General features: G+C 40.9%; 1 protein-coding gene across 4 annotated transcripts in view; it reads left to right on the forward strand.

Moving 5' to 3' along the window:
* RUFY1 (RUN and FYVE domain containing 1) overlaps positions 1-19,358 on the forward strand; it is a 475,292-nt gene that overhangs the window by 52,097 nt on the left and 403,837 nt on the right. For all 4 annotated transcript variants that reach the window (XM_069199306.1, XM_069199308.1, XM_069199309.1 and 1 more), the window contains exon 2: positions 1,978-2,151. In XM_069199306.1, the coding sequence (XP_069055407.1) occupies positions 1,995-2,151 (157 nt within the window). In that variant the 5' untranslated portion in view covers positions 1,978-1,994. The remainder of the gene's footprint in view (positions 1-1,977; positions 2,152-19,358) is intronic.

Raw genomic sequence — 19,358 nt, forward strand, 5'->3', positions numbered from 1 at the left:
TGTGTAAACATATGTTCAGCCATGTGCGTGTTTCTACTTTACATATTAATCACATGGAAAGCAGATTTATGGGCTGCCCTATTACAAGTATCATCTTTTCCAGATAACTTGCAGGTTTACCTTTGTTTAAAAAACAATCTGCACAAGTGTGAACGTTTTAATTTAATGCACAATTTTTGGTGGGAAATAATATTCGGTAATAATGATTTTTATGATGAACTCTAGTCGCAAATACTGAAACAATATTGATTAGACATTTAGAAGTGTTGTTATTAACGTATTACAGTTGTGCCACATTTTATGACGTTCTACTTTTAATTAATATGGTTGCTGTTCTGATGTACTGCTCATCCTGCTACTTCCCATTCCCCCTCCATATCAATGTCCCCCTGAATGTCATCTTTCCCCATGGCCTCTGCAAATTTCAGCAGAGCACCAGACACTGAAGTAGCTGTTTTGTAATTTTTCTTTAGAGTGCATGTATTATGAATAGGTCTTTTGTCATGTCCCCAAGCACACTTCGGATGTAGTTTTGCTATTCGTCTAACAGAATCTACTGGTGTTTGTATCAATAGCTATAAAAATGTTTCATAATGTTCTGCATCTCCGGACGGCAACCATGCAGAAGCTGCTAGAGTCTCGTGTTGAATGGGGGTAGAGCAAGTTGTGACATATTCATTTGTAATTGGTTAATGTGCTATCTGTGGCTATGTCATTCTGAATTTGTCGTTTTTCATTAATCTGGATAACTCAAATGTATTTAAAGAAAGTTATATTTTAAGAGACTTTTCCTTTTCCCGCTGAGATGCTTTCTGGTTTACTTTTGACAGAGAAATAATAAGAGACTTCTCCTTTATCACCAGAGTCTATCTGATTTACTAGAGACATGTCGCCATGCTAGAATCTCCAAAGAATTTGCTGTTTATGCGGTACTTTTAATTATTCTGATTTCTGACAGTGTACTCTGTATCTATGCCTTCATGGTATTTGACCTTATTTCTGTACCACCTGACTGTTGAGATTTTGTAATAAAACCCTTTAACTTTTTTCTGATCTAGAGCTCAGTTATTATGTGGTTCCAGTTATTTATGCTATTACTCTGCTAAATGTATGTTGGGTCTGATGTTGAGGAGAGTGGTGGTGTTTAATACAAAATCAATGGTTCTGGAGTGGAAAGGCCAGATGTAATTAAGGGGGGGGATTAAAAATCTGGAGTTCAGCTCCCCAAAAGGATACAAGGTACGTTTCAATAAATATTTAAAACTAATGTTCTCTGTGGATTGCACTGTTGAACAACTATGCTGCACACAACAAAATCAGCACGTTTGTACTTCTGTGTACAGGTGAGCTCGCAGATAGTTTCAGGAAATTTGTGGCACTGGCTCTTCTCTTGGGTAAACAAAGGGTTTCCTGCCAGTGGGGGCATGGGAGAGCGTTGAAATTCAAGGACTCGGTCACTGACCTAATTTTGTGTAATGAACAATTGTCCTTATTTGCTGAACTGCTGCCTCCCATGTCTAGACCCCAAGACATTTGGGACCCACTGCAAATATTTGCTCTTACATACCCCACTGACAGACTCTGTGGATGGGTCTGCTGATGCATTGCACCGAGATACACCTGAGCAGGCTGGCGATCTGTTTTAGTTATTGCCTCCTAGTTCTACCTGTCTATTGCGTGACCTCCAATCCCTGAATGAATTTGTATTGTTCTCTGGTGCTCCCAGCTTTCACCAACAAACCTTTCACATTGCTATGAATGGGCAGGGAGGGAGCTTTATTCTTCTGAGGTATACATGTGGACAGGAGGTATACAGGCGTTGTATGATGACACTGTATTCACAACATATGCTTGACAATACTGTTGACGTTTTTGTAGTTTTTATCTTTATTGTAATTCAATAAATATATAAAAAATAAACAATTGTACTTTAGTACTATTTGTATTAATAAATATTATTTTCTTCATTATCCACAGCCATTCAAACTGCCATAATGGAAGAAAGAGCTAACTTGATGAACATGATGAAACTCAGTATAAAAGTCTTAATTCAGTCTGCTCTAACTTTGGGCAGAATTTTGGATTCTGATTATCCACCACTCCAGCAGTTCTTTGTGGTGATGGAGCATTGCCTTAAACATGGCCTGAAAGGTATGCGTACAGTAACGTATTCATTATTTAGCCTTCTCCACTTGGTTATTTATGATGAGTGTACTAGTTTGAAAGAAAATAAACTATGTAGTTACATATTTACACATTCAGATTAGCATTTGGGGAACTAGGTGTATCTTAATGTATTATTCATTTGCAATCTCCCAACAATTCTAAAATCCACTTAATTTGCATGTACAGTCTGTGCTGTTGTGATACTGATGACACTGCAGAGAAACACGTTTGATCTGTAGTGTTGTACATTTATTCAAAATAAATATTGTAAATCATGTTCTGCACTTATAAGTCATATAAAATGATTTCCACACTAAATAATTTCAAAGAGTTTTTCCTATGATGCCTCCAGTGAATTGGTCACAGAAATTCAAAAAATTTCCACTCACACTTTTAATCTGTTCAGAGTTATCAACAGCTGTTAATTGATGTGTATTACTTTAACAAACGATTTGCCTATATGGCCTAAATTAAAGACTAGCTCTCAATTTTGGTTGCATTAACAGCCAGAACAATTATCAACTATGTTATTGAGGTTTCTACTTCAATGACACTTTATAGGCTTATTCTGTGCTTAAAATATTTGTGATGTAGGAAAAGGAATTTCCATAGTCGTCTTCTGCCAGGATATATGTAATGCTTGAACTTCTAGTATCTCAAAACTAGTGTTAATAGTCAAGGCACTTCCAGGTTACATTTGTAAACTTTGTATGTTCTTCATCAACCATTATATAGTAATTTATTTTCCAAGCATCTGTCATTGAGTTAATGTCTACCATGTCAGTTCTTAATTGAAAATATGGATTCAAATACCCCTTGCCTTAAATGATAAGGATGTTGCAAGTCTCCAAGGAGTTCCATGACCCTCTAGAAGGATGAGGCCGAAGGTGAAATTCCTTTATAAGGTCAGGGAATTCTGAGGTCACTTGCAGTATACTTTTAATGTAGAGCAAAGGGTATATTATTCCTTATAATACATGGTCATAGCATCATCCTTCCTACAAACCACTTGAGTCCTTGGTGCCTTGCTCTTTCTTTTGGATTGTATACATGAAGAATAAAGGCAGAATGCATACTGCGAAAATAATCACACCAAAACCAGTTCTTAAAAGCAACATAGGAGTATGTTCAGTGTAAATCAGATTTTAAAAAAATGCTGTGGATCATTTTATGTAGAAACATGCAGAAATACCATCTTTCTGATAATGACCAATCGTAGTGAAAAAATGACTGTTTCCCTACCAGTCACTTTGTTGTTTAGAAAAACATATCCGGAAAGGGAAGGCCAGTTCCTGTTTCCTTGTTTCAGCTGCAACTGTAATGATGCTCTGTGACCTGTCTTTCACATTGGCCGTTGGCTCTGGTAGTCAGCATTGTGATGTTTGAACTCAGCTGCCATAACTTACTACAGTTGAGTAGCTATGTCAAGTCTTTACTAAAAGTGACTGGATATGTCACAAATTGACAGTAATAAAGAAATTAAAGAAGGCATTTATACATGGATTGCAGGCTCCCATGTTTTATATAGTAAATCTCCTATAAGTCTCAATTTCGAGCAACCTCCCAGACGTATGATAACACTCCCTTAAATTAATTGTGGTGGAGTCATAGGTCAACACTTAACACTCGTTCCAAGCTTTTGTGCTTCTTTTATAAAGCAGCTGACAGAATTCCATCGAATTCAGTGACTCTTGAGGATCTGTCTTTTCCAGTTGTTAGTACCTTAACGTATTTAAAAGTATTACGGGTTTTGTTTTTTACAAACCACATTCAGTGGGCCAAATAAATGCACATCCGTGTCACAATCACAAATGGTCACATTTTTAGCACACAGTCAGTCATGAGACTACCCTCATACACGAAGCCCAAAACCCAGACACCGAGTGGTACCTGTAGCACTTCTTCCAACAGGACCTTTGAGTGACTAGAAGTGTTGGCTGAGGGTGTTGTGTTTGCCTGTACTGGAGATTATCTTCTTTTCTTTATAGTTAAGGATTTGGTGGAGGTGGAGGTGAAGAAAGTTAGACCTAGTAATGGGCACAAGAAATAGAAGATTTGTAGCATGGGCCTGAGCAGTGGCTGCACTTGATATGCACTACATTTTGCAAAGTTGTCACGCTGCGCCTGAACTAGAATGTCAGAAGGCCTGTCGAAAGAGACTGTAGTAGGAAGGTTATTAACAGTTCACCACATAGTTGGGCAAGGATATTCTCGGAGAGTGATGTGAGCATCTCTTGCACTTTTCATCGTGTACAGTTACTGTTACAGATTGTGTTCAACCTATAATATAAAACGTATCATAATACTAATGTTTTCAAAGCAAATTATAACATTTTTTAGATATGAACTCTCATAGCTTAGACCATTCTTGTCATTACTTTTGAAGTAGCACCAGTGGGCAGGTTTTTTTTTTTTCCCCAGATTCATGAATACGTGGTTGTCAATTGAGAGACTTAAGTCAAAGGTTTCAGATAAATTGAACGGAAATGATCAGATTCAAAGTTCCTGTTGGACTTGCCTCTTTCTGCAGGATCAGCCCCAAATGTTTTGCCTTCACCTTCCTATTTTCATAACCTGTTTTTTTTTGGCTTTAAAGGCTTTGTGCACTTTAACACTGCTAAGGTGCTTGTGTTCTCACCTTAAAACATGGTAAAATTGACTGACACCCAATTGGCACATTTTATTTACGTTTAAGTCCCTGGTAAAATGGTATTACAATGTACCCTCGGCCTGAAAATGAAATGCTACGAGTGAGCCTGCATACAAAGCAACAAGAGTGACCCATAAACCCACGAAGCCAGAGTAAACCTTTAAAGAAAGACAATTGCACTCATAGGTATCATTTAGTGAGATACAAAATTGAAAAGGCTAAAACAGCTACGTGCATTTAATGCAGAATGATAAATTCAAGCACAGGACCATCAAAGTACTTTAAGAAAATATGCATTTATAATGTACACCAGCGTATGTTTTTTTTTTTTTTTTTAATACAATTACAGACAACCGTTAAAAAAAAAAAAAAAAAGTGTATAGTGCCCCCAGTGCAACAGAACCACAAAGAACGTAGTAGGTAGCCTGTTATTCGAGATAAAATTCCATGTGCGTTACAAGTAACAAACAACCACCTAAAATTAACGCAATTAGTCCATCAACCTCAATGTGGCACCACGTTGTCTATTTGTTCGATACACATTCTCGACAACTGCAATACTAATTGGGCCACCTAATTAAGTAGCCCTTAATGTTTCAAGCCTGCCATTGCAGCCTGTGTGGGGAATTTTAACCTGGCAAAATAATCCTTTTGCCAGGCCTAGACCTTCCTTTTTAGGGTCGAGCCTGCGTTGCATGTGCTCGCGCATGCGTATCGCAGCAAGACGCTTTAGGGTTTAGAAAAGGGCTCGGAGCCCTGTCGACGTCACAACAGTGTTTTTCATTGGTTAGTGGGCTTGCCTATTAAAATCTGCTTGCTTTCATTAGTCGAAGGCATGCATACGTCATGCCTTTTCCGGTGGCTAGCCCTCCTTGAGCGCATCGACCAAGTACAGAAAACATGCGAGGCTCGCTGTTTTCTGTCCGGCTCGTGGACTACTTCTTCTCTAATTTACTAGCGCGATTTCGCTTGGCAGAAGACGAGCGCTTTACATAGTTAAATGCACTTTTTCGGCTTACATACATAAATGCACTTTTGCCGATAGGTGAAAAGTCGGGTTAGGAGTTTACAACGCTATCAGCTCTAACATGAGCAAACGCGAGACCCGTTGCATTGCAAATGCTTGTTAATATATGCGTCACCCCTGGGGTAGGCCTTAAACAGCCCATAGGGGAGAGTGGGGGTGTATTTAAAAAGGTGGATATGTAATTTTCACTTTTACATGTCCTGGTAGTGTAAAGGTCTTAAGTGTGTGTTTTTTTTTTTGTTTTGTTTTTTTCACTACTTCAAAGCCCATCTCTTCCATGGAATAACATGGGGTTAACTTGTTACATTTAACCCCTTCGCTGCCAGGCCTTTTTTGTGGCTATTTGTGGTAGTTCGCGCTAAGGCCTTCATAACTTTTTTGTCCACATAAGCTACCCACGCCAAATTTTCGTCCTTTTTTCCAACATCGTAGGGATTCTAGAGGTACCCAGAGTTTGTGGGTTCCCTTGAAGGAGACCAAGAAATTTGCCAAAATACCAGCGAAAATTTCGTTTAAAAAAAGAAAAAATAATGGGGGGGGAAAGGGCTGCAACAGAAGAAGGCTTGTGTTTTTTTCCCTGAAAATGGCATCAACAAAGGGTTTACGGTGCTAAAATCACCATCTTCCCATCTTTCAGTAACAGGCAGACCGAATCAGAAAACCACATTTTTCAACACAATTTTGTCATTTTACCGGGACATACCCCATTTTTACTATTTTTTGTGCTTTCAGCCTCCTTCCAGTTAGTGACAGAAATGGGTGTGAAACCAATGCTGGAACCCAGAAAGGTAAACATTTCTTAAAAGTAGACAACATTCTGAATTCAGCAAGGGGTAATTTGTGTAGATTCTGAAAGGTTTTCCTACAGAAAATAACAGCTGAAATGAAAAAATATTGAAATTGAGGTAAAAAAACTGCTATTTTTCTCCATGTTTTACTCTCTAACTTTTTCCTGCAATGTCCCTTTTGAAAACAATATACTGCAACATCTGCTGGACTCTTCTGGTTGCGGGCATATATAGGGCTTGTAGGTTCATCAAGAACCCTAGGTAATCAGAGCCAGTACATGAGCTGCACCTTGCAATTGGGTTTTCATTCTATACCGGGTATGCAGCAATTCATTTGGTGAAATATAAAGAGTGAAAAATAGGTATCAAGAAAACCTTTGTATTTCCAAAATAGGCACATAAGGTGTTGAGAACCAGTGGTTATTTGCACATCACTGAATTCCAGGGTCCCCATACTTGCATGTGAATTACAGGGCATTTCTCAAATAGATGTCTTTTTTACATGCTGTCTTACATTTGGAAGGAAAAAATATAAAGAAACACAAGGGGCAATAACACTTGGCCCAAATTTAAAACCAAAACCCAAAATATTCAAATGTCCTCAGGGATGTGGAATTCCTATCGCCCGACGCCCGGGACATCTTGTTTGGGGTCAAGGGCTACAAGTTTTTATGTTTACTTTGTCCTTGGGACAAGTAGGCCCAACCCCCTGCAGCACAAACCCTTTGGCTGCCTGATTACAGAGAGTGGAACTCTCTGCAGTTGAGTTAATGTGTTTCCAAAAGATAATGCTGTTCGAACTTGTATTTATGGTTCATTATTTGAAAGTCTTCATTATTAGGGTGAGTGCTGTAAATAAATGTTTTAAGGTCACACTTCACTACTGACGTTGGTTCCAATACAAAAAAAAAAAACGTGTATACACATGTTTGAAAAGTTTAGGCTATGAGGCTAAGTATAATGCTCCCAGAATGCTCTCTGATTATATGCAAATGAAGTGTCATTTAGTAAAATGTGTTGATGCATGCTAGTATTTCCCAAAAATATTTCTAATGGAAAATCAGTGTAACCATTTTCAACACGATTATGGGAAGCATGAAAATAAACAAACACTGACAAAGCCAACTGATCTGACATATTTTTATAAGTCTTTTAGTTTCATCAATGCGTGTCTAGTTTTGACATGGCTTTTGTAACACTTTATTGTTGTGGGAGCTACCAGGCCCTCAACATTGTAACAAACACTGGCAAACCCCCCCAAAAAAGTTTTTGAACTCTCTAAAAGCACACCAGCGGCATAACAAAGGCCCCGCAGCCGCCCTCCAGGGGGCCCCTTCAGCACAGCACCTGCCCTGAGTGAGTCTGGAGAGGGGGCTCCTCCATGTTCTTTACAAAGGGGCACCCTCCAGTTTAGTTACGTCACTGATTGCCACTGTAGTTCCTGACACTGAACAAAACTACTTTGTGTGGCAATATGCTCCTTGTGGAAGAGCAGAATGCGATCACTCACAGTAAAGCCGGCCGAAAGAGAGAGAAATAGAAGTTTAATAAAAACAAAATGTCTTTGTTAACACCAGACCTAATTAGGGACCAAGACCCACATGTAGGTAGCTTTTTGCATGTCGCAAACAGCGACTTTCGCTGTTTGCGACATGCAAAAAGCACACTGCGATGCACAAACCCAGTTTTGCGATTCGGTAACCTGGTTACCGAATCGCAAAACGGGTTTGCAACTCGCAATTAGTAAGGGGTGTTCCCTTCCTAATTGCGACTCGCAGTGCAATGTAGGATTGTTTTGTGACCGCGAACGCGGGTGCAAACCAATCGCAGTTTGCACCCATTTCAAATGGGTGCTAACACTTTCGCAAAAGGGAAGGGATCCACATGGGACCCCTTCCCCATTGTGAATGTCACTGTAAACATTTTTTCAGAGCAGGCAGTGGTCCTGTGGACCACTGCCTGCTCTGAAAAAATGAAACGAAAACGTTTCATTTTTCATTTTTGTTATGCATCTCGTTTTCCTTTAAGGAAAACGGGCTGCATTACAAAAAAAATAAACTGCTTTATTGAAAAGCAGTCACAGACATGGTGGTCTGCTGTCTCCAGCAGGCCACCATCCCTGTGAGGGCCGCCATTCGCGAGGGGGTCGCAAATTGCGACCCACCTCATGATTATTCATGAGGTGGGCATTTGCGAAGCCCTTGCGAATCACAGATGGTGTCAGGGACATCATCCTACATTCGGATTTGCGACTCGCAATTTGAAGGTCGCAAATCTGAACCTACCTACATGTGGCCCCAAATTCTTAAAGAAAGTCACAAAAGTGCACCCATGGTATATGTTGTACCCTATAAAATATTTGTGAACTGTATTTTAGCATGGGTAAATACGATGTGTAGATTTGCTCATGTAAAAATCTATTGAGCATTTGCAAGTTCATTTTCCCTCCAGCCACTTTCTTCCCAACCCTGGAAGAAGTTCTAATTCTGCCATTGTCAGGAGTAAATGTCCAACCTTTCTTATTATGGGAAAATATTAGAGAGAAGCTGGTAAAAATCTTTAAAACATGCAGGTTAGTAGGTTTGCAGACTCAAAGGCATTCCAGCCCTAGAACTATTGCTTACTGCTTCCTCCAGCCCCAGTATGCAGATCTGCAGAAAGGTGGCAAAATAAGGAAATTGTTACAGTAGGGATTGAAACTGCAAGTATTTAAGCCCTACTATGGTAGTAGCCCTGGCATAATCAGAGAGGCTATTATCAGAGCACTTACATAATGAGATTGCTGCCATAATTTGTCGCCACACTACATGGCACCAAAGGGACAAGTAGATCTTTTTACAGGACAAGTAGATTTGAGAAGCAACCTGTCCACTGGACAAGTAGATATTTTAATAAATTCCACACCCCTGGTCCTCTTGCTTGCCGTGTGATAAGATATTTTAGTGTGCGGGGGGAGAGCTGAAAGACTGTTACCCCCTTCAGTTGTGGTGGGGGCACAACCATGCCCATACTGGTTGGAAGCCACCACAACTCAAATTTTTTTTTTTATTCCCTGGCATCTAGTAGACTGGTGTCTAAGTGGTTTCAGCCTAATAGAAATAGGCAGATATGCCGCCAAGGGGAGAAGAAACGGCCTAAAATAAATCACCCCCCACCGGGGAGCGATGCTTGCCTAAGGGGTCGCTCCCCTTGCATGAAATTGGCGTAAAAAAAGTTCCCTCCCCATACATAAAAACATAAAGTAAACAAAAAAATATCCCTGGTGTCTTGGGGTTTCTGCCACCCCTGGAGGCAGATCGGCCTAATTATAATAGGCTGATCTGCCCCCAGGGGGCCAGAAATGGCCTAAAACTACTTTGCCCCCCCTAATTATAATATGCCGATCTGCCCCCAGGGGAGCTGAAAAGGCCTAAAATATTTTTGCCCCCCTGGCGAGCGGCCCTTGCCCAAAAGGCTGCTCCCCTTATGGGTAAGTATAAAAAAGAAAATAATCCCTGGTGTATAGTGGTTTCTGCCCCCCTGGGGGCAGATCGGCCTAATTATAGTGGGGCAGAAATGGCCTAAAAATACTTTGACCCCACCCCCTCCTCCCCAGGAGTGGCCCTTCCGTCTAGTGGGCATTTTTGCTACCCAATCGCATTGTGATCGGGCAGCAGAAATGCTGAGAAAGGCCTTTCCTTTTTTTTGATGCCTCTCTCGGCCCCTCCACGTGCACGGAGGAGAAATTCACTAGCATTTCTCCTCCGATCAGCGCTGGAAACTGAGCTTCCAGCGCGAAGGGGCAGGCCTCTGGTGGTTCCGAGGGCCACAGGGGGTTCATAGGGGGCAGGGGTGGAAGTGGAAGCGATTCCCCTTCCATCCCTTCTCGGAGGAGAGGGGTGCGATGTGGGGGGACGCTAGCGCTTCCCCCCCAAGTGCCCCTACTTGGACATAACGGTTACGTCCTGGGTACCCGAGCGGTGCTGCCCAGGACGTAACCGTTGCATCCAAGGCACCCGAGGGGTTAATAAGTGATAACTTTCAATTGGGAGCAGGTAGGAAGGTCGAGTTTGGTGTCTAAAAAACTGTAATTTAACTCCTTCTTTAATGGTCAAGTCTGATTTTTTCAGTCACAGTTCTGAAAATGCCACTTTTAGAAAGATGCCATTTTCTTGACCTCACCGTTTGATGGCTGTATCACTTGATTAGGTATAGCTGGCATTTGATCTATGTGTATTATTTCCAGAGTATGAAATAAATGATAATAGGTGTTGGCAGGAATGGCCATCTATGACTTGATGAAGTGGGGTGGTGGTGGCGGTGTCATCTACCACACTTGCACATCATAAAGGCTCTGATTGGCACACTCAGAGGTTTGACACTAGTCTTTTGTGGCCGCACACAAGCTGGGGCCAGAGCAGGGAGGGAAATTCCATGTACCTCAGGTGGTGGAAACCTCCAGAACCTTCTCCTACTTCAAAGTGGGCACCAGGTATAAATAATGGACCCTCCGGCCCAACTCTTAAGTACACATCTGGATATGAAGAAGACTCAGAAGGACTACTGTACTGTTCTACAAGGATTGGTAGTCTGCTGTCCTGCTGCCTGAGTGAAAGGGCTAGACTTGCATCTTGATCCCAGGACCACCAGAGGGACTCCATGGGATGTTTGGCTTGCATCCTGATCAGAGCCTCGGGGACAGAAAAGGCTCCCACCATCTTAATCCTAGCACCTGGACTCTGTCTCCTATGTCTCCTATCCTCCAAGTGCTGCCACCCGAGTCTGGGACCCTTGTTAGTGTGCCTGAAGGTGCTCTGCCAGCCCAGCTGTGGTCCTATGAGGAAAACCGATGCAGCGCAACTTATCTCTTTGCAACCACTACGGAACCGTTGCAGCAAAATGCATCCTCGATGCTGTCCTTCGCATTTAAGGTATCTTGTTGATGGCATACTTGGCAAGGACGCCGGACTCTGCATCACAGCCCCGTAGCTTCCTCAGAATCATTGCAGCGCAATGCATCCTTCGATCAGGATCTTCCAACACTCCGCAAACCAGGATTTGGGGTACTTTGTTCAGCTGGCCTAACTTGGTCACTGTATACAGTCCCCACTCCATTGTGGTTATTCTGAACTTGTGACTTCATCCAGGCCCAACGCAACCAGATAACCACAGTTGGTGCATTGTATTTCTAGGCTTTATTTTCAGATACATTTTTAAAACTGCATGTCTCCGGTTATACTTATTGGATTGTTGTCATTTTGGTCTCAAATAGTTTTTCATTTACATGTACCTTTCTTAATTGAAGTAGGATTTTTCTTTTGTTTCCACTTTATTACTGTTTGAAGTTCTGCATAAATACTGTACAAATTGCCTCTAAGTTAAGTCTCACTGCTTTCTGTCAAGCCACTGGAGGGTTAAGCACAGATTAATTTAGGGGTTGCTTGTGTTTCACCCTGACACATTGTGGTTCTTGCCAGAATAGGGTTTCACCCCCCTCAACCAGAATTTCCTACAGTTATGGTAACTAAAAAGAAAACCAAGAAAGATGTTATCCCAACTTTGTACTGTACACTACAGGTATCACAGATTTGGTGATTTTGTTTGGGGGGATTTTTTTTTTTACACACAGTACACAAGTACACTGTGTTGCTTTTACCTAAAAAGCCCTATCTGAAAACACTTGTTATTTTAATTTGTTTTCAAATGGTTTCATATTTTAGACAATAATCACTCCATATGGTTCTATTCTGCAAAAATGCCCACTAACAAATTAACTTGTTTTCGTCCTTGAAAGATTTCTAGGAACAATTTATTGCATTTACCAGAAGCATTGTGTTTCTGAAACAGCAATTTCTGTTCTTAAACATTTTCCTTCCTCTACAATTAAGACTAAAACCCTTCCTTTGTCGTAAATCTTTACTACACTATGACATTTGGGAATGGGTCTCATTTGAGGACCTGTAAAACTGTAATCACAGACTCCTTCAGTCTACCTCTCTTAGGATAATTATCCTACATTACTGGTTTACCAATAAAAAATTGGCATATTTGGTTAGTGTTACATTATAATATGGTATGTCCATCCTGTCTCAGTTTGTGTAGGGACGACTGTAAAGCATTTATTCACTTTAAAGAAAAGAATGCATTATTCTGTATATCAGACACATGGTCAAATAATTATTCAAATGTATGCTTATGAAACAGTTATATCAGATCACTTTTATACCTTTGGTAATAATTTGTACTTATGTTTGCATACTCTGAAATATAAAGATTTATTCATGTTATACTTGAACAAAAGTGCACTTATGAACTGATTCCCCGTTTGTTGTTGGTCAGTTGTTGGATCTGATATATAATTGTAATGTTCCATGAAAGTAACATGTTGTGGAGAACCTGGATAGTCTATGCAGTTAATGTGCACTGTCAAACAAGTTGGGTTTTAAGTGCTGGGAGTCTGAGGCTGTCACATATGCTGAACAAAAACCTGATGTCTAATTTGTAAGTAAATAGTTTATTTCTGCTTAATACGATAACTCCTTAAAAGTCTTATCTGGACACATTTCATAAATACAATATACAAACCAAATCAATACAACGATCCAGTGAAAACATCCTGAATCCAAAATTGTGTAGGGCACTACATGTGGACGTGCTACAAAATAATCTCTAAATGGTTGAAGTGTATATTGCGTTTTAAGTGCATATATATATATATATGTAGTGCATGGGTACTCACAAACTTTTTCTCGGGGCCATAATTACAACATGGTTTGCGGCCAAGGGCCGCACTGAAGTGACAGCGGGGCAAGGGGCGGGGCTTATAGGGGCAGACGTGGAGACGTCATGGAAACACTATAAGATAATGGCCGCCATACGTAAACATAGAGGAGGGCCGCAGGAGCATGCGCAAAGAAGCCACTATTGCGCATGCTCCCGCGGCCCTCTTCTATGTTTATGTACGCCGGCCATTATCATATGGCATTTGTCCGACTTGTCCGCGGGCCGCCAAGGTAGGTCCGGGGGCCGTACTTTGAGTACCACGGATGTAGTGCATCAGATCCCCCATGATGCGCCAAAGCTCTTTGGTAGATAGTTAGCACTCTATTGTGGGGGAATGCTTAGTTTTAAGAGTGTTGAACTACAGTGCGATCTGTGTTGGAAGAGCTTTTGTATAGTGCATGAAAGACCAGAGCAGTGCTCTTATCCCGAAATAGGTTTCCGTGCCTGATTTTGTAAAGGAGAAAAAAAGAGTGAGGGAAAGAACACATTTACTCTATAGTGATGTTTTGTAGTGTCTGGTTGAAAGGGTAAGAATTGTGAGCGGGGTCTGTGTGGGAAGTGCCATGTATGATGGGCAGTGGAATGCACATCATTTGTCCCTGTGCATGTGCATGAACTGTAACTAATAAAAGTGAATAATTGCTATTTGCATAGAAAGGGCAAAGTTTGTGTAATTGAGTTGAATTTGAGTGACAAACGACCAGCCTAAAAGAATGCCCTCGATAAGAGTAGTAGTGATAATAACTCTGAATTACAGTCAGAAGTGACAGGGCTACCCCCCAGCATGTGCAGGTTACAGGCCGCTGTAGTAAAAGATCCTAAAATTCCATTTCGGAGTAAGAGGAGAAGTTCTTGGGCATTCTTGGATACAGTCAGGCTCACAAACAAATCTAGACCACCTGCGAAAGACCAAAACAAATGTTACCAATCAAGGAGCCTAAGTCCTAATGTCCTACAAGTCACATTCAGTGCCAGGCCAACATCAGTATTTGCTTGGTAAGGTAGAGTGCATCAATGGCCAACAGAGGGGCATTACACAAGAATATGCTGATTGTAGACAGCTAGGGTAAATGTTCTGTAGGGCCCACTCAAGAGAACAGCGGAGTAGCACGCAAGGCATGCGCAAGAGAAACAAGCATTTACAATGCATCGGGTCTCGCGTTTGCTCGTGTTAGAGCCGATCGCGTTGTAAACTCCTAACCCGACTTTTCACCTACCGTCAAAAGTGCATTTATGCACGTAACCCGAAAAAGTGACATCAAGTAGGTAAAGCGCTCTACTTCTGCCAAGCGAGATCGGGCTCGTAAATTAGTTTTAAAAAAAAGTCCACGAGCCCGATGTAAAACAGCGAGCCTCGCATGTTTTCTGTACTTGGTCGCTGCGCTCGAGGAGGGCTAGCCACCGGAAAAGGCATGAGGTATGCGTGCCTTCGACTAATGAAAGCAAGCCGATTTAATTAGGGAAGCCCACGAACCAATAAAAAGCACTGACGTGAAGTTGACAGGGCTCCGAGCCCTTTTATAAATACAAAAGAGTCTCCCTGCTATACGCATGCGCAAGCGCATGCAAAGCAGGCTCGACCCTAAAAAGCAGCCGTTGTAAATGCAGAGTCCTTGTATATGGGTAACAATGGATGCAGGCAGCCACAGCCCTTTATCAATAAAGTCAACTTGGCAGCAACAGAGGGCCACCACATATATGCTTTCATTGCAGACAGCCATGTTAAATGAGCTGAAGAATCCACCAAAGAGCATCAGAGGACAAGATTCAGACTGGCAATGGATCCTGACAACAGTGTAGTTCCACTGCAGAGTTCAAGTGAGAGAGACCATTGGACTCAGCATAGCAGATTTGACACTCCTTGTTAATAGTGTTTGATAGCAGAAAGATGCAATGGAAGGAAGATAATTGGAAAACAAGATTGTTTTTTTTAATAGTACAGAAGCGGTATAGGAAAGATTTGCTTTGGAATAAAGGAACTTAAAGAGACAGAGTTAAGTCCCTTTCTTGCAAAAGCAGGCCCAAACATGGAAGATGCCATAGGAAGAAGTGCTTAACCTCCCAATCCCTTCCCTAGATGCATCAGCTTCACACTTTTGAAGTTGAGGTTTAAATAGACATGGTGGGGAGATGATCCTGCCAGAAGGGCGGGCGATTCATGTTACCGTTAGCAGTCTATTGCAGAAGTGGAATAGAAGCTGAGAGTGGATAAAGGGAGAAAAGATAACTGACCCATTGAGATTTTTTCATAAATAAATGTTGGTGTAAAGCGTAGTTTACAGATCGTATGCATTGCATGCAGCTTATGTTGCATACTGTTTTTTTGGCTCTGGATGTTTGTTTCAAGTACTTTCTCATATAATGCCGGATATTGTATCTTAAAATCTTTTTTAACGTCTATATGTAAATCTGAGTCTTATATAAAAGGTTCCAGCTTGGAAAACGTTAGCAAATGTTTTTGAATTTAAGTAATTAAGCTGATAATTAACGGTTACTGTCTGGTATGATTAAAAATATGCATGTATGAGCAAAACATTCTATGCGAATTCCATGCCAAAACAATGCTTTTGATGGAACTACTGTTAATTTTATAACAATTAAAATGTTCTTGTGAAGTTCGCATGCCAGGATGCAAGGGAAGTGGCTTAGGCTTCCTATTTATTTAGTCTTGTTTATTTGGCAGTCATGTGTCTGCAGAGCGTCTAAGTAACGCTTTAAGAAAAGGCAATTTCATTTATACAACTTCCATTCTTTAGCAAAAACATAGCAATTTAAATACAGAAGATTCTTTGTGCTTCTATTTAATGCACAGTAATATATCTAAATACAGAATATTCTTTGCGCTTTTATTAAATGCACAGTCATATATTTTATAGAGCCTACTTATAAAAAAATAAATAACTGCAGGAACCCAAACTTTTGTTAAGGACCCGCTGTTGTATGTTAGAGTTGCCCTTTACTATGGCCGCCTAGCATCAATTCATCCTCATAACTTGGTCTTCTGCTCTACACTTCTAGTTGGTTTATCACCTGCTAGCAGGCTCCTTAAGTGCATAACATATACGGTATTCAGTATTGAATAGCCATCTCATTTGTCAGTTGATGATCCATGTACAGTTATTTCAACGGGAACAATACATTTACTACACAAGATCGCAAATAGAGTATTAGTTTGTGAATATCAACTTTCATAGGTTCACCTTAATGACAATTTGCCCTTGTGATCAGACCTCAGAGTTGTCTTATTCTTGCTACATTTCCTTTCTTAGCTTTCTTCAGATGTCTTCCAGATCTTATCTCATTTTTTGGGAGGCCCTGCCCAACAGATATCCATTTTTCAATTGGTCTATACCAGCCTGTCCCTCTTCTCCCTGTATGTGTGTTAGCACTAGGATCTCTCTCTCAGTGCCTGTTGTAGTTCAAGGATTTTCGTTACTGTACTGCAGGAGTGCCATGAATCTAGTCCTGTTCACCTCCACAGAGAGACCATGATCTCTAATTGTAAATGAAATCACAGCAACCCATACAGCTAGGAAAGGGGAAATTGAAAGAGAGAAAAAACACTGATGCGAGGCTTGTCACACTTCATTTGGAATCTGCTTATAAAAGTCTGCAATGAATCAATGCCAGATTGGGAAATAACCTTGTAACATTCAAATCATAGGCAATCCTTTTACCTAATTACCTCAGTTAACAAGTCCTCTAACTCAGCCCTTTCTTCTCTCAACCTTAGTACAGTTTTCTCGCGGGAAATATTACAAAACAGTAGTTATCATTTGCTTCCCTTGAAAATACGTGTGGTGTTGTCTTTGTCTGTGACTCTTAGAGACGTACTTGAGAGTTCAATATACATAAGTTCAAAATAGGTTCCAGTCTTTTAAATCCAGGAAAAAATTAGTCTATGTACATTGCTGACTATGAAAGAGGAGAGACGCAAAGTGCAAAATAACAATGTGCCAAAAGAAATAACAGAAATTAATGCAGACACAGAATACATAATAATAATATACAAGGCCTTGAAAATGGTAATGATTGTGAAAATAGAGTAGCAAGTGCAAAAAGTAGGAAGTCAAGATTCCATTCTATACACAACCTGTTTTGGAAAGCGATGAGACTGACTTTGCTCTGCATTTGTATGATCTCAATCCAAGATGTGCACTGTGGCTGAAATTCCGCTTACTGCAGGATTCAAGTTAGTTTCGTTTTGGTTGCAGCCTGCACTGCCACGCACACCACTTTTGCTCCAAAACTGAATATCCTCATATCTAGCTCTCCAGTAGCCGCAAGCTTTTAACAGACATCATTTGGACTTTATCTTACCTGTACCTCAACGATTATTAACCTCATTATATTGTGTTATCATGACTGTGCCTGCTATGCTCCTGCGGGCATTATAAATCACATTGTGCAGATGTATTTTGTATTTAATAAGTGCCAAATCTCCTTTTGTTCTAAGTATTGCAAATTTGTTTTTTTTTTAAGTTGAATATCCACAGTCCTTACTAATTTACTGTCTACTTTTAAGGAAACTGAATGTACTCTCAGACTTTCCTTTAGTGATTAATAGAATGTGGCATCAGTCATGTTGGTTTTGTCACTAGGCCCATTTGGTGTTGCAGGTTTCTATTATAATGGGAATGATCTAAATTATTAATCTGAAGTTAAAATGGATTACTAATGATCAGGTCTACTTTAGAGCCTCATCCACATCTTCATTTTCACTTTGAGGACATGCCACACCACATCAGAGGTATTTCTTTTGTTATTGTCCATGCCCATTTTATCTCTTTTAAAGTTGCAGGTTATTTTTGTATCACTGCTTTCAACCTTTGTCACTGTTTCCCATCTTTTCTGCGACCTTCTTTCTCCCTTGTCTGCCTTACTCTCTCTTGCAGTAGGCTGATGCTGAAAAATTATACCTGGTCACCAAAAATGAGTGATGGTGCCCACCATCTGCAACCACTGTCGCACTGTCTGTTGATAAAAAGATGATAGTCCTTGTCCCTGTAGAGTTACAAAAAAGGCTTACTGCAAATTGAAAGATAAATTGCTGTATCCATATATGTTTTGTTACATCTTTAATCAGCATCCATAATTTATGTGGTAGCTATGCTCAGGCTGATATTGGAAGCATGCAGAACAAGGAGAGTCTGAATCCTCTTCTTACTAATGTATGGTGCAGGCAGCCAGGCAGCTCTGGCCTTGACAGCTTCCAGCTTCTCCTTCAGGAAGCTCTGTTTAGGTATGTGAACCCATATTACAGAAAGTGTTCCAAGGGTGCAACGGGCATGTGAACCCTCGTTTAGGTCCAGGGGCTTTTTAGTATTACAGAAGGGTTTGCAGTTGCTTTCTTAGCCCCTTTTGCAATAAAGATTGTGCCAGTGCACTTATAGCACTAGTGCAGTCCTAAGGGGGGTGTTCTCGCATTTGCATGAGGGAAAACAATTTACCTCTGTGTCTGTGTCCATAATACGGCACAGGTGCAGAGACAAAGAGGCTGTCAGAAGATGCACTGATTGCTGCTCAAAGAGGAGGTAGACAGGCCGGGCATACTCTGAAGGGAGGGAACGGGACCCCACTCCCCAGATATTCCTTTCAGGGGGGGGCAGTCACTCACTGAACCTATGCACAGGGGGAATCTCTGCCCCTACCCTTGTAAAACAGCCACTTGCATTGTGCTTCAAACAGATGCTTTGTCTTTCAGAAATGCATAGTCCTCCGAGTACGTACTACTTTGCGGCTGCCTTTGGGCCAGTGCATTATCTCTGATATGGTGCACTGTCTCTGGTTGCAGCCCGCACACCTAGTTAAATGTACACCGAATTGCAACTAGTTGCAGTGTGCCATTTACATAAAGCAGCCCCTGGCCAAAATATCCAATCTCTCTGCGGGTCTTTCATGATCCCATCTATTCGCACGACCTGGACTAACATTCAATTACATAACAGTTGGCTGTTCTGAAAAC

The sequence above is a fragment of the Pleurodeles waltl genome, chromosome 7, assembly GCF_031143425.1.
Source record: "Pleurodeles waltl isolate 20211129_DDA chromosome 7, aPleWal1.hap1.20221129, whole genome shotgun sequence".
Lineage (NCBI taxonomy): Eukaryota > Metazoa > Chordata > Amphibia > Caudata > Salamandridae > Pleurodeles > Pleurodeles waltl.